General features: G+C 45.5%; 1 protein-coding gene across 1 annotated transcript in view; it reads right to left on the reverse strand.

Moving 5' to 3' along the window:
• Nucleotides 1–11161: 11161 nt before the first annotated feature.
• arl8bb (ADP-ribosylation factor-like 8Bb) overlaps nt 11162–15661 on the reverse strand; it is a 17634-nt gene continuing 13134 nt past the window's right edge. Inside the window, exon 7 of the mRNA XM_027024938.3 lies at nt 11162–15604. Coding sequence (XP_026880739.2) covers nt 15555–15604 — 50 coding nt within the window. The 3' untranslated portion in view covers nt 11162–15554. The remainder of the gene's footprint in view (nt 15605–15661) is intronic.

The following is a 15661-nucleotide window of genomic DNA, read 5'->3' on the forward strand; positions in this document are numbered from 1 at the left end:
GGACTCTTGGCATGCATATGCTATTTCACTTTAATCTAAGACCAGACCAGCTATTTATGATTCACTGAGTAATCATTTTAATAAGTGCACATACTCTGTAGCTCAATCATTTTAATAAGTGCACATACTCTGTAGCTGTATCTAATAGATGGCAATACATTTTATAGTCAGTCATAAGAAACCACCACCATTGACACTGTTAATTTACTTTACTGGAGCCCCGTGTCCTGTACCCTATGTGTATCCCTGTGTCATGTGTCCACCTTTATTGGCCTTTTCATGAGTGACCTCGTTTTGATCAGGTCAGGCGATAGCTGGTTGCTTATCATATGACACTGTACTGTAAATGCAAATGTATTTACGCTAACATTTATTACTGCAGCATAAGCCAATATGCATATACCAAATATCCAGTCATATGGCATTTTTAAAACAGGTCATTTCTGAAAGAAACTGCTGGGTACGATACACAATGTTGTATTCAACAAGCTGTCATCAATCAACGTCCGACACTGAATTAATACTAAACAAATTACTGGTATCTTATAGGTGCACCTATTGAGTATGTATACCTTATAAACTGGCAATTCATCAAATACTGATTAGGACCACGGTACTAAAGCAGTGAAACCAGATCAGAGTAAACAAGATCAAGCCATTGTATATGTATTAGAATAAGGAGATTGAGTGACTGAAGCCAGATCAGTGTAAATCTGCAGCAAAGATATACCAAAGCAATATTATGTTTTAATCCAGTGCTTTACATCCGCTTATGAAAATATAAATCAAAACATTTGTCACACTCACATTGGAAAGTCAAGTAACAATATAACTTCTTCATAGATCACTATTTGTGCAGCCAAAACATCTTCAAGAGGAGAGCCTCTCACAGGGTGATCCTCTCCCCGACACCCGCTGTCCCCGTAGCATTGTTGGGGGAGGGGTTATGAGAAAACAAATTTACTCCATCCAGTCGGTGACGCGTTCCCAGCCCCCCACGCACACAAACACAGCGTCGCTTTAGCTAAATACGAGCTCCGTTTATTAAACAGTTATTAAACAGAAACGGCCATGGAGTGCACAGCAGAGTTCAGACAGAGAGGGGCAGCTGATGCCATAAACAGGAAACAACAAAAGAACAGACCTGTTGTATACCACTATACAATAGTGAACAAAGGTCACGCTGCATGCAGAATGTGTGTGTGTCATATCCGAGTATCGCATACACAGTAATATTAATATGCATTTACTGACAAGCTGCTGATGCAAACCCAGGATTCACTTGTCTTTTCTTTAGATTGGTGGAACGATACTTCAGGCACCTCCAGACTGGACCTTTGTCGAGTACTTTATAACTTAACCAGACCATAATATAGCCCAATCCATCATATCAATGGGAGCAGAGGTGTAGTGATATCGCTGTGGTAAACAGGCCCTCCCCATGACCAGTGAGCCTTGCTGTGCCCACTGCATTATTTTTTCCCCACAGTACCAGTCATGGACTTCATTTACGCTTCCATAGATGAACCAGCTATGGTCATGTTGATCTCATAGTAACACGGCCATAACAAACCCAAACAACTCTTTAAGATTCTTCAGGTTCTTCCCAAAAGATGCTGACAAACCAAAAACCGAAGGCTTTGAGGTTCAGGAACATTCCACTAGTAGTATTCCAAGTGCTTACACCTCTGTTGAGGAGCATGAGTCACAAGATGTGAGTTCATCCGTCAGTCTGAAGTAGAGAACCTAACGTTGTGTTTATTGGAAGAAGGGGAGAGAAGCCGAGAGAGAAGTGCGTGAACGGGGATGGGGTTCTGGAGAGAGGAGAGTGCGGTAGGCAGAGATGACAGAGATGATATGACTGACTGACTATTGATGTCACCGTCAAAACTCCTAATGCACAGCCAAGTGAAGCTAAGAACTCACTGGAAACCTTCAGAGAGTTTCAGTGATGCTCCTCTGTTGAAGCCAACTCAAACATTCCCTCCAGTGGATTTGAGCTTTTTTACCGGCTCGAACTCTGAAACTCAGAGGGAACGTCAGGAATTGGGCCAGTCCAGACCTGATTCCAGACCTGAATCCACGGCATGTTCGCCCACTGAGGTGAAAAGTAATTAAAGTACGCATGTCCTGATGCAGTCCTACAGGGTCACAACGCCATTGCTCTAGAACTTTCCCTGCTCTAACCCCACATCAACAAATAAGAAACAAACATAATAAACTGTGTGGTGACAGATAGGGTTGGATGGGAGGGGATTTGGATATCCTCACATAAAGGTACTAAATGAGGCAGTCCGGCTCATTCAGAATAGAACCCCGTTTGACGCCTTGAATAACTATTCATACACAAAATGTAAAACCACCGCCTAAAATGCATGAACGCATCAATAAATTGCATGGTATTTTGATCCTCCAGGACAGAACTTGGACATGTGCATTAAGACAAAGCTTGAAAGCTACCCGGATTATTTAGAACAGGATCTTGGCTAAAGAGTTGGCATGGCCTGAGATTTCCATCACACACACAGACTTCCATTCCATCTGCAAAGAGGAAAAAAAAAAAAAAAAACTCCAAGAGAGATATGAAATAAAATATTTGCATATGCAGGAAAAAAAAAGCCCATGAACACTCCGTCCCGCTTTTGTAGTGTATGTAGTCTATGGTCTCTTCGTTTCCTCAAGCATGGAGATTAGGCATCCCTCAATTCTGTGCAACCTCGCACTGTCTTTTAAATCATGTACATCCTGTGTTCAAATAATTACATTTCCCCACTGTGTATCTCCAATTCATTAAAAAAACAGAAATCCAGGACAGGCACAGAAAATGAAGTTACAGGCAAATCTACTTCTCCACTTTGCTCTGATAAATATTCCATCTATATGTAAATATAAGGTGCTTTTGAAATGTGGTGGTTGCGGGCATGAATGAAAACGTATTAGCTTTTTCTGTTTGATCACTGGCCCCGGAGCTGAAGTTATGACTTTTAATGAAACGTGTTGGACAGATAGGCAGAGCTGGAGAGAGAGAGAGAGAGAGAGAGAGAGAGAGAGAGAGAGAGAGAGAGAGAGAACACTATGGCTTCACGCTTCAGAGACCCGGCTGAAATGGATGGAGGTCAGTGAAGGACCTCAGAGAGAGATTACGCTTTTTAAGTTGCCAAAGGAGTCTTTGTATTTAGATGTCTCAGCAGGTTCTGTTCCAAACTTCGGGAGCGAGAATCGCAGGAGGAAGTGTTTGGTGAAAATGTTTCCTGTCATTTTCCCTCCACTTTTGTACGTCGGGGCGACAGCGGTTCAGAGGAGACTGTCTCACGTCTGCAGGAGGGCAGACCACTTACTTAACTTGATCTAGAAAGTATAATCCAGCTCTGTGTGTCATGGGCCCCGCATTGTTTTACCTTGAGCATCACACGACGCAGGGGGCATTATGGGTAGAGTACAGGTGAGATTGGGAGTGTTTCACCTGAAAGACAAACTGTTTCTAGTAGGATGTACAGCCAAAGGGTTAGAACACATGTATCATTTAGTTCGCATATTAATCATAATCACAGTAACCATCATGCAGCATCCAGGTCACGGTTAGCTGTGCCAGCTCTCATACACTCAGACACAGTACTTAAAATACAATGCAGGATCACGGCGAAACTAGATTACTTAAAATAATAAGGCATTAGCATTAGTCATATACTTAATTTACCTATCTTAAAATAATCTTGCTTTTCAGTTTGTGTGACTAGCTAAATCCTTATAATTGCAAAAACTGTCATTTTATAGCTTCGCTTTTACAGGAATAAATAGAAACCACTTGTTGCATCCTCGGGATTCTGGCTCCGGCGTGCTTGTAATTATGGTGTGACCCTTCATGGGGACGTATTAGCCATCCTGTTACTACAACACAGGACATAAATAATCAAGGGTCCGGGATGACGCAACCTGTCTGCACAGGTCCGCTCTTCGGCGTCATTAAATGTCCGACCTGCTCCGGCGTTCACAGCTTCCGTATTTAGCATCTACACGAATCAGTGTGTCGCTCGAACCGCGACGACCGGTCAGATCGCCAAGCCGCTCGGTGTTTCCGCCAAAATATGCGGCGTACGAGCGTGCGGTGCAGCTGCTGATTATAGTGCGTGAGACTGACAGGCACGAGACCGTTCCGGATACGCGCCGTATGTTTCCACACGTTAAGACAGGCATCTCTGGAGAATGGCAAAAGTCTGCTCTCTATCCCCCGATGCAATGAACCCAGTCTTATTAATAATTCTTGAAATGATTCCAAGCTACACATAATTAAACAGAGCATAATTTCAGTTTCCTCACAAAATTTCCACATGTAATCGCCCTCTCATGAGCATATCACACACCAACATGCACGCATGCTCTAATAAGGTTGTACATAGGCCACTGAGATGTCCTGGGGCCATAATGCCAGGCACTTTTTTCATTAATCTTTAACCAGGTGAGGCCACAGGGCTATTCAGTCTCCTGTCAGAATTCAGGAAAAATTCAGCTCACACAGGTGTGTTGGAACAGAGTCCCGGGTCCGGGATGAGGGACGTACTGTCTGTACAGATCGTCAGGAGCACAGAAAGCTGCAGTTGATTCCTTAGGCCTTCACAGCACAGGGGACAGCAAGCTTTGGAGCTACGCAGTTCCACATGCAGGACTTGACTGCCTGTTTACTAAAACACTGAAGGTCGTCTGAATATCCCAGATTAGCGTGTCAGAAGAGGACTGGAGTGTTCTAGAACACTGGCTCCTCTGCATTCCAGAACACTGGAGTGTTCTAGAACACTGGCTCCTCTGCATTCCAGAACACTGGAGTGTTCTAGAACACTGGCTCCTCTGCATTCTAGAACACTGGAGTGTTCTAGAACACTGGAACAATCCTGTTATAAAACACAGGTCACCTGAAAGCAAAGGCGTAGGTTTGGGTGTGGACGTTCCCCCCAACAATTCGTGCACACAGTACTCATACAATGTGTTAGGCTGAGAGGTGTGAGCAGTGCCCCCCTCCCAATGCTGAAATGAAACGTACGCCAGTGCCAGAAAGACAGGAATGAAGAGAAAAGGCAAAGGAGCACAAGAGAGAGAAAGAAAGAAAGGAAACAGAAAGAAAACAAGCAAGCACAAAAAGAAAACAAAGAACAAATCAGACACTGTAGTGGCTCACGCAGTGTGTGTGGAAGTCGGGGGGAGGCTCTGCCTCCACAGGCAATTCTGTGCTGTTCCTGAACGTCGGTAGTGTTGCTGCTCCGTTCTGGAGAGCAGTGCGGAGAGACCGCAGGTCCCTGGTCCCAGGCCGAGAGAGGACGTCCCCCATCCGAGAGCCTGACAGAGACTCTTCATGGCAGCTCCAACCACTTAAAGAGCCAGTGGTAGACACAAGAGCTCACAAGAAAATGCAAGAAGGTAAGGACCATCACCAAGTTGCTAAAGAGGTGTGATGCATGCAATCATTACACTGGCTGGAGTGAAGTCATTTTCTCAGAGAGAGAGAGAGAAAGAGAGAGAAAGAGATGGGAGGATGATCTAGTCCAGAAAACACTGCGCATAGAATGCAGAATGAAGCTCAAGAACTTGCTATGATTTAAAAGGACAAACCGTTCCATTCCAACACATGTTAAAAAACCACTTAAAACATGGTAAGAGATCCACATGCAGATATCTGCAAGCTGGTAATGGAAAATGCATCCAGAGCTGGTTCAGTAAAGGCAAACTAAAAACATGCACTTTAGTGCTCTGAATGGCAGACACACTGCAATGAAGTGCACTTTCTACAGGAAATTCTCCTGTGTGTCCTTCTGTTTTTCCTTCTCTCTCTCTCTCTCTCTCTCTCTCTCTCTCTCTCTCTCTCTCTCTCTCTACCTCTCTTGACCTCTCTCGTGTGCCGCCACCTCCCACCGTCTCTCGCGTGTGCGCGTCTCTGGCAGCAGCAGGACCGCTGTCTCATTAGGGGGACCGGAGGGCTTGGGGACAGGCCTGAGGGAAACTCGGCTCCTCTCATTTAGCTTCATCACTGTCACAAATGTGTCAGAGTCAAGGGCTCTATCCACTTGTGCTCTTATACACACACACAATTTTCTCTCTCTCAGACATATCCCTCATAATATCATTCCATCCCACTCATACACATTCATCTCTCCCTCAGTCTCTCTCTCTCCCACACACACACACACACATATTCGGTCCATTGCTTCAGTCTTGCCAGTGTAGGTTAGCTGTTTATTAGGAGACTGTATTCTGTTCATTCTATTTTTTCTCTATACAGACTAGTTTCATATGACAAATAAACCCGTCAACCTCAAAGCTTCAACTCTGATTACTTCTTAATTCATTCGTATGGACACTAGTCAAATGGTGCAGCATGTACAGCGTATGTGCATTAGGTTTATGAATCTGCTATCTGAGCTCATAAAAATGTCACACAGCGGTACAACCCATGAACTTGTGCACAGATATGGCAGAGTCAGTGCGCGCGCGCACACACACACACACACACACACACACACACACACACACACACACACACACACACACACACACACACACACCAGATCGCCAGCTGTTCATTAAAGCACCACTCGACAAAATGGGATTCATTAGAGTACTTGTAGTATAGTGGCTCATGTTGCCCTCTGTGGGGCAGTAGAGGTCCAGCTGTGCGAAAGTGCCGTTTTCTTTATAGCGTCTCTGCCCTGCCTTACCTGCTTGGAAGGCATTTACACGCTGATCCGGGACCAGCCTTTTCCAAACCCGAACCCGAGTCATTATGGCCTGGTACTTGCAGTCGTGGGTAACACCTGGTACTACATTCTGTTATTATATTACCTTTTCTCCGTCTAGGTACAGTAAAGGCGAGAACAGGTAGTCTTTTGAGAGGGGAAAAAGCTTCAAACGGAATCTACATCACACTGATCTTAAAAATAAGTTAGATGACGGACTTGTGAGTTTATATTTTATGTGGACTGTCTGGTATTTCTGCTGCGGTTACAGCTGCGGGAGCGCCGCACCACGCTCGCTACCATCACCGTCATCATCATCATCATTCTGACGTCCAGAGGTCTCCGAGCAGCGGTTGTGATTTAATGTTTGTTCAAGTGCACATTATCTTGAAACAACTGATGGATAAGAGTTCTAAAATATTAGGAGTGGTTAACACGACTGCACCGTGCAGTGTCTCGGCGCTCACCTCCAGGTATGAGCGGTCTCACTCTGCCTTTCATAAAACCCTCGGAGCGCATTTGTCTTCCGGCCGACACCAATCTGCCGCATGGTTCAGCTCGTAAGTGCTCAGAGGCCAGTCCAGAGCTGACCGCTGTATCTTATTTTTACTGGCCGAGACGATAAAAAAGAAGAAAAAATTTATTTGTCTCGGAGAGCCTTTACTGATCGAAAGACTAGATTAAAAAAATAGATTTTAGCCTTCTGAGTTGTAGAGGAAAAAAAATCTCCAATAGAAATGGTGTGCGCGGTGAGTACGAGTATGCAATCTGTCCTTGTGCAAACAAGGCATTTGCAGGAAATGCTGCCGATGCAAGTGCAATCAGTGCGGCGTAAGCGATTACTCGCGTGCAGTGGAGCGCGACCCCGTAGATGTCTTAACGGACGGCTCGTTACGCTTGAAACGAATGGCCTCTGGCTGTCACGCTGGCGGAAAGGCTCGGGCCTGCTGAGCCGTTTCCACGTCGCGGGGTTCATTACCGTTCCCGACGTGCCGACGCCTGCACTTGGTTCATTACGACCAAAAGCAAGCGCGGCATTTCAGGGGAGACACAGATGTCGCCAAGTCCCTTGCAATGCTTAAAATGCTTCAGTCTTCAGTGCTTAAGGTCCAATGCAATTCAGCAGAATGTTTCAAATGCGTTATGATCTTGCAGGAGGTAAGAAACTGGATGGGGGAGGGGGAGAATTTATGGATTTGAAAAACCCTCTTAGGACAAACCATTGTCTTGAAACATCTCAAATTCTCACTAAGCCTTTGTTGGATTCATGAAGGCTAGGTTACTCTGGCTAGTCCGGTGTTTAAGCAGAGCAGGTCCACAGCTTTAAAGAAGTAATAAACACATGGCCAGCTTCGGACCGGCAGCTTTCATCTGCACCAGGCATCTAACCCCGGGCGTCCTCTGTCCATCCTGCTGCCCATCGAACGTTTGGCTGCAGCCCTAATGTAACGCATCTGACACAGCTAACACAGTTCTCCGGGAACGCCCGCGCAACGGACGGAGCTGCTTTTGATTAGGCCCCAGACCACCTGCGGAGACGTTTGGAGAAACGTGGGGCCAGCGCTTGCAGGGAAGAACGGACAGGGAGACATAAAAAGAGCTCGTCTTTAGAGAGTCCCACCTGGGCACGCACGGCGCAGGAGAAGCAGTCACCTCCGTAACCCATGGCACGGCATGAAGGACTCGCAGACGCAGCAATACGCGTTACAGCAAAACGAATGTTTTACTCCTGAACAGCCAACAGTGAATGAAACCGAAGACCAAGTGGTCCCTGCTAGTTTACTGTTCACTCTTACGCAAGAGTGTTTGCACGAAGCATTCCTTTCACATTAGTTCAGACCAATGCAAGCCAAGGAAAAAGGACGTGCGTCGGCTACTTGAGGAGTCCATATGGAGTGGGGTGTACGGGACCGCTGTTATTAAAATGGAGACAGTGAGACAGTTTGTACACTCCACTCACTCCCCATTCAAGCCATAAAAACCTGGAAATCAACTAAGGATCCGCATCGGGCGTGTTTGAACACAAAAGGCCCAACACCATGCAGTGCTATGGTCCAGCTGGAGGTCCAAAGCTCTGGGTCTTTCTCCCTCACACACACAAACACACATATATACACACATAGAAACTCACACAAAGAGAAAGCAGTGAGAGGTTGTGTGCACAAGCTTTTCAGAAAAATGGACTGAGAACTGAACGGAGGTCCCTGATCAGCTGTTTCTTGGAGTACAACACTGCGATTTTTGCTATCTGTACATCTTTAGAACATTAGATTACTCCCCGAAATGTTGTATAGACCGACAGACAGGTTTCTCTGGAAACTGTGTGTACTTCACTTCAATTTAAATATCTCTAAAGTTACAGTACCCTGCAGTTCTTCATCTGGAATCTTCTTCAGATTTTATATGTACTACACAACAAAAAAATTAAGGGAACACTTAAATCACACATCCGATCACGATGAACAAAAGATTCAAGCCGAAATATTTACTGATAGAAATTGCGACATCATTGTTGTTGACATTTTGTTCTCAGTTGATGGAAAGCAAAATCATAGACCCATTGAGGGCTCGATTCAAAATCAGGCCAAAAATCAAAGCAAAAAAATGAAAATCACAGGCTGATCCAATTTGCATGAATTTCATCACGGCAACTCATCATGCGTCTTGGTAGTGTGCATGGCCCCCATGTGCATGTATGCATTCTTGATAACATGTGGGTTGCTCCTGCTGACATAGTAGATGGGGTCCTGGAGGTATTCCTCCCAGACCTGGATCAGTGAGCTCCTGGACAGTCTGGTGACAGCGTTGGATGCACTAACACCACGCCCCAGAGCTTCTCAATTGCCTTCAGGTCTGGGGAACGTGAGGGCCAGTTAATGGCATCGATGTCTTCATCATCCAGGAACAGCCTACACACTCAGAGGCTGGGCACGGACCTGCCCACGCATGACCAGAGGGCCCACTGCACCAGTACAAGGTCTGACAACGGCTCTGAGGATTTCATCCCGGTCCCCATCAGCGGTCAGAGTACCGTTGGCCATCACGTGATGGTTTGTGTGACCCCCCAAGGATACACCTCCCCAGACCATCACTGACCCACCGCCAAACCCATCATGGTGGATGATCTTGCACACAGTAAAACGTTTATCTACAGATTCGGTCATGTGTGTCACGCGTGCTCAGTGTGAACCTGCTCTCATCTGCGAAGAGTACAGAGACCCAGCTCTGGACCTGCGAGCACAGACCCAACTAGAGAATGTCGGGCCCTCAGATCAGAAACGAACACTCTGGTATCCTACCGGAGACGGGTTCTGGCAGTGCTCCTCCTGTTCCTCTAGCATAAAAGAGCAGAAACGGATCCTGCTGCTCGGTTGATGGCCTCCTAAGGTGCTGTGCAGCTCTCCTTGTGTAATGGGAGACATGGCAAACATTGCGAGAGCACACCACAGAGGGATGTGGCATCCTGGAGAAGCCGGATTACCTGTGCAACCTGAACGGGCTGCAAAAAAAACCGCAGCAAGAACGCTGGAAATCGGCCGAGAAGGCTAAGGAGACAGCAATTGTCCGTGGTCGCATCCTGCAAACCCATTACCTGGTAACCGCTGTTGCCCGTCTTGTGAACCTGTTGTCACTTTCATTTAAACCAGGAAGGTGAAGTTGATTCACAATCTCTCATGCTTCCTAACTGGACAGATTGATGTCCCTGAAATTGAACTGATTTCGTATACTGTAAGGATTAAGTGCTCCTTTTTTTAAGCAGTATGTATAGATTAGCTTTTGTTTCAGGGTCACAATTATGTCACCCCAAAATTCCTGTAGGTAGAATCTAACTAAAGGCCTCGTCAGGAAACATTTCTCCATAGCATCATGTTGTGACCATCTATAAAAACACACATGCAACATCTGAGGTCAGAAAAGCGTACAAAACGCGTCCCATGGCCCACAGTACACTGCTGCCACCATTTGGCTGACTTGTACACTGCAGGAAAACAGATTGGCACTAGGGAGAGTACTCATACTACATAGTACGATGCAGTACCTCTCCATCAGAGTAAAAAAAACAAACAAACAAAAAAAAAAACTGGCAGCATTCATATGTGTTAAAACTAAATCTAAATTTGTTCCTGCAGTGGGTAATGCAGAGGAAGTGTGTGACCTTGTATAATTTTGATAGTACTACACAGGAGAAATACGTCCTAATAGCTGAAACAGGGCCTAGCAAATAGTGGAAGCTAGCTGGAGGCATTAAGCATAACACTAGCATAATACTAAGTGGGTCCTACAAACATCATCATTTTTACCTTTGAGGTTTTTTGGGTTTGTTTTTTTTTGTTTTTGTTTTTTTTTAATAACACCCCTGACAAAATGCCCCTAAAATACAATTTTAATTAGCAATCAGACAAAAGTAATTATTACTGCAAGACACAAAGACGACAGCATTCATATGAATAAAAATGTTTCTTTACTTATTTACAAAGTCAGCAAATCGACACGTCTATTTTCCCGATGCCAAAAGAGAGTCATTACAGGCGTAGTGTTGAGAGGCGGGGTGTGAAGATGGGAAGATGGGCCTGCGCCTTTGGAGTGATCAGCTTGGCCCCTACACGATAACCACTGATTGGACAACACCGGTAGGGAGAGAGGGAGTGAGCGCACGTGAGAGGCGGAGGTGTGCACACTGTCCCTGCATTGGTTTATTCATTCATTCGGGTGCTGTGTGTTGTGGAAATGCAAGCGCAATGTAAGTAATCAGGACAGGGCAAGGCAATGATACTGAGATTGTATATGATAACACTGTAAAATAATTCGCTGATCAAAAACTGCACCTGTGCCTTTTGGTAGGTGGAGAGAAGCAGCTTGTTTGTTTACCTTTTCAAAGAATGAAGTACAATATTCCTTTGCGATGAAAAGTATAAAAATAAAAATAAAAAATAAAAAAAAAGTCAGTCAATCTCTGAGAATGAGATTTACTCAACTTCAGTGAATCGACTAGCTATAAAAGTAGAGACTCTGCAAACAGAAAATCATAAAAATTAGTCTACTGAAAGAATAAGCTCAACGATAAAAAAAAAAATCTTAACTGTAGTTTGGTCAACACTTGAATCTTCAGGGAAAACGAAGGTTTTAAACAACTCAAAGAACACATCGTATAGCTAATTAAGAGAATATTATTATTATTATTATTATTATTACTATTACTACTACTACTACCACCACCATATTCTATTCTGAGGTAGTTTAGCAGGAGATGGGAGACGTTAACGTTAATGGTGAAACTAGTTTACCAGTCTGGGTGGCAAGTCTTCCATTTATTCCACCAGCAACAGCAATCTAACATTAACCTACTAAAGTGGTGTGACGAGCGGCGACTGTTAGGACATCAGCAAAGCTACCGAGTTAGGGGCCAACATGACAAGCCCACGTGGAGCACGCTTTAGCAGGATGGAGATGTTCACAGCTGCTATCGTCATGGTACCAAAAGCTTGACCTCGCTTGCCGTGTCAGTTCATTTTTCATACCATAAGCGTAGTGGAAAAGCACGCGATACGCCAAATAAGACAACGTGATTTAATGCACAATCACGCAAAGTAAATTTCACCCGTTACACAACACCGACTCGAGCAACGATCGATCCGGATGAAAATAATCCAAGTTCGGGTCACACCTCTCTAAATGTTTCGTTCGTGCGTGCCATGAGCCTAGTTACAGTTTGAAAGATTTGCAGGGTACCGTAAAATGACACACGAGAACTACAGGTAGATGACACTGGCTAGCAAGAAGAAATTCAGTCTGCATTGTACATACTGTTCACATTCAGCTACAAACATGTTTAAGCCTATCTACACAAGATCAAGTAAAGCGCTGTCCAGAAAGTGGCCATTTTGACTGATGATCAAGTTGATTTTTCGTCTGCCTAGAAACAGTTATGGGCAACATTTTTATTTAAGCAGCTCTCCTTAAAACACAAGGAACTACCAACTTACTTATAAGTCACACACAGCCAATGCTTAAGGAAATTAGGCACATTAGCGTTCACAAAGCCTACACAGGACGTGTGAGCAAATCGTGCTCACCAACATGTAGATAAACAAAGTCCACATTTACGTGCAAACGCGCGGCCACTGCACGCACACATGGGCCCCTCATCTTAGCTCGCAGGTCTGAGCCACAATCAGTCATGCGCACTCCAAGCTTGCGAGTAGTGTGCGGGGAGGGGGGCAATCACTTCTCCTGCAGAAACGTTCCAGTGTTCCCCAATTTAATTACATCTGACTCAGCTCGTCAGCCATCAACAATCCGCCTTGTGTGAGCTGGGTCGATAGAGAGGTGCACAGCTCGGTGCGCTGCCAAGATAGCTGAACTGCAACCCTGCCATCAGTCACCACAGAAGACATCGCGGGGAGATTTCGTGGAGCGGTGCACCATCCTACATTCACCATCACTGAAAATTTCTGCTCTGCTCTGTGTTTTTGTTTCAAATTGCGCATGGCTTCCAAGCAAGAGCGACCCAAGGACTATGTGGTTTGGATCCAGAAATAAACTGAAGGCACTTAAATATCTGCAGGGAACAATGATTCCACCTCCCCATGTAAACAGCGTGAGCAAGCATTTGTCCAGAAAAGCACTGTACAGGCTAAAATAAGTCATTCTGCTTCATAATGGAGTATAAATTCAAGCAGCAATTGCACTAGAGACTGAAGACGTTATAATTTGGCAGATTCTTCTGACAATCAAGTTCAAAACGGACAAGCGAACAGGCCAGAGACGACCAGGGCGTGGCAGGCCCTGGTCGTGGCAGGCCTGACTCCGCCCCTCAAGGCGTAGCAGGAAGTGTAGGTGGGTGAAAGTGGAGGAGTCAGTCAGAAGAGGAGGAGTGACTGGCGTCAAAAAGGGGTTGAACTAAATGAGGAAGAGGCTGGCGGGGTTGTCTGGAGATGAGGGGATGAAGAAGATGAAGTGTAATTTACAGTAGTGCACAGAAAGGACTAGTGAGGAAACAGAGGACCTGTGGGCACCGCTGCCTTGCGCAAACACGCAGTGATTCTGTCTTTGCATTGTGCTGTACACACACTGCCCCAGGCAAAAACCCATCAAGGACTTCAATTCTGAATTTACCACACTGCCCTGGGTCATCAAACAATGTAGTGGCTGCAGTTAAGAGGTCACAATAGCATATATGTCCGATTAACAATGTGCATATGGGTGACGTAGAGTATGTTCACAAGCGAGGCACTGGCCCATTAAACTGCCTTAAAACAATTAAAGCTTACACGAGTTGAGGCAGTGGTTGGTTTGTGAGTTTTTAGTAGTGCCCACTGGCAAAGAGATTAAAGAGGTTTTAAAAAATGAAAAAACTGTGAAGGCAGTCACTTTACAGATGATGATTATGTTTATTACGACTGCTTACTACTGTGCTATAAACTATATCAAAAGTTCATTCTTGCATTTAAACAGTCATTATAATGCTTTTTCCCCCCTCTACGGAGTTTAAAAGGGCAAGGTGTGTAGTGACCGGATTCCATTTTCGCCGCACCCTCTGGAGACCATTCCTCAATGGTGCGCATATACAAGACGCAGGGAAGAACACTCTTACAGGTGAATAAAACAATAACAGGCCAAAATAAATCGGCATGTAGCTTAGATACCTCTGACTCCCTGACCCCTTAACGAGGCCCGGGTTTCAATTTGTTCAGCGCTGACCTACAAACAGCACAAACTCTAGCAAAGGACGTTTCCACAGCAAAAAAAAAACAAAAAAACAAAAAACAGCAGCCTTCCACACACAAGTTGATATATTTTGAGAAATGCTAACAATTGAGAATTCCTTAAAGCAAGTTCAAATTCTTGTCTACATGACAAAATCTCTCAAAATTACAGTATGGCCACCCCCACTGTAATCCTGAAATCTTATTGTAAGACAGAGACCAGAAGTGCAGATATCTAAAAAGAGGCCTCAAGCCATTGTTTTTAGCAAAGCTTCAACTAATCCTGCCACTGGAATACAAGTGGCATGTGCATAAAAAAAAAATCCCATCCCATACCAAAAACGCCTGACGAACTCTGCTCAAGAGAACCATATCAGCCTGCCAACACCAATGAGATCTAACTGTTGGACTACACTCGTTCATATTATGGAGAATATTCTGGAATGCGTTCTTCTGTAATTGTGACCCCTCGTGTTCCTTCGGTACATCTGGTGCCAATAAGGGTGCCCAGTAGCTTTACAGTTCTATGCTGATGCAGGCTGCCCCATTTGGTCTGAACTGCAGGTTGAACGTACTGGTCAAATCGCTGTTGGACGCAAAGCAGTGCCATGACCTGAATGGCTTGAAGAAGGGGAGGACAAACAAAGCTCTTAAATGACCCTCGCAGGGCACACAAAAACAACGTTAGGAGCAGGTGCTGACGCACGAGAAGAGGAGCCTGAAAAAATAACAGAGCATGAATGTGTGAAATCGGACAGTGGGGAGTGCATGCAAGGTCACTAAGCAGGCATACAAACCGGAGACTATAATTACTGGGCAGGCCAGGAGGCGTGGCCTGAAGAGGGCCAGGATGGCAGCTTAGTGTAGGGCTGGGCACTGAGGTCCACGGCACAGCCGGGCGGGACCTGAGCGGCCGTGTGCTGGGCCAGGACTCGGGTCAAAGCACGGCTGTAGGCGGGGCTGAGGAAGGAGCCAGCCCGATGGGCTGGGCTCAGGCCAGGACTTGGGCGTGGAGCAGAGTTTCGGGCCGAGAGTTTAAAGCTGCACGTCGGGCCCTGGTCTGGTCGTGGGGGCGACATGGCTCTCGGCTGCAGGGTAGGGACGAGCGTCTGGAGAGGGAGTCTTCTCAACTCCTCCGGGACTTAGAGTGCCGAATTAGCCACTGCAGTGTGATATCTGAGAGCAGTAAAGAGAAAGTGGGAGGGAGAGACCTTTGATGCATGGGTAACATTT

Source organism: Electrophorus electricus, chromosome 22, assembly GCF_041902795.1.
Source record: "Electrophorus electricus isolate QZ-2024a chromosome 22, ASM4190279v1, whole genome shotgun sequence".
Lineage (NCBI taxonomy): Eukaryota > Metazoa > Chordata > Actinopteri > Gymnotiformes > Gymnotidae > Electrophorus > Electrophorus electricus.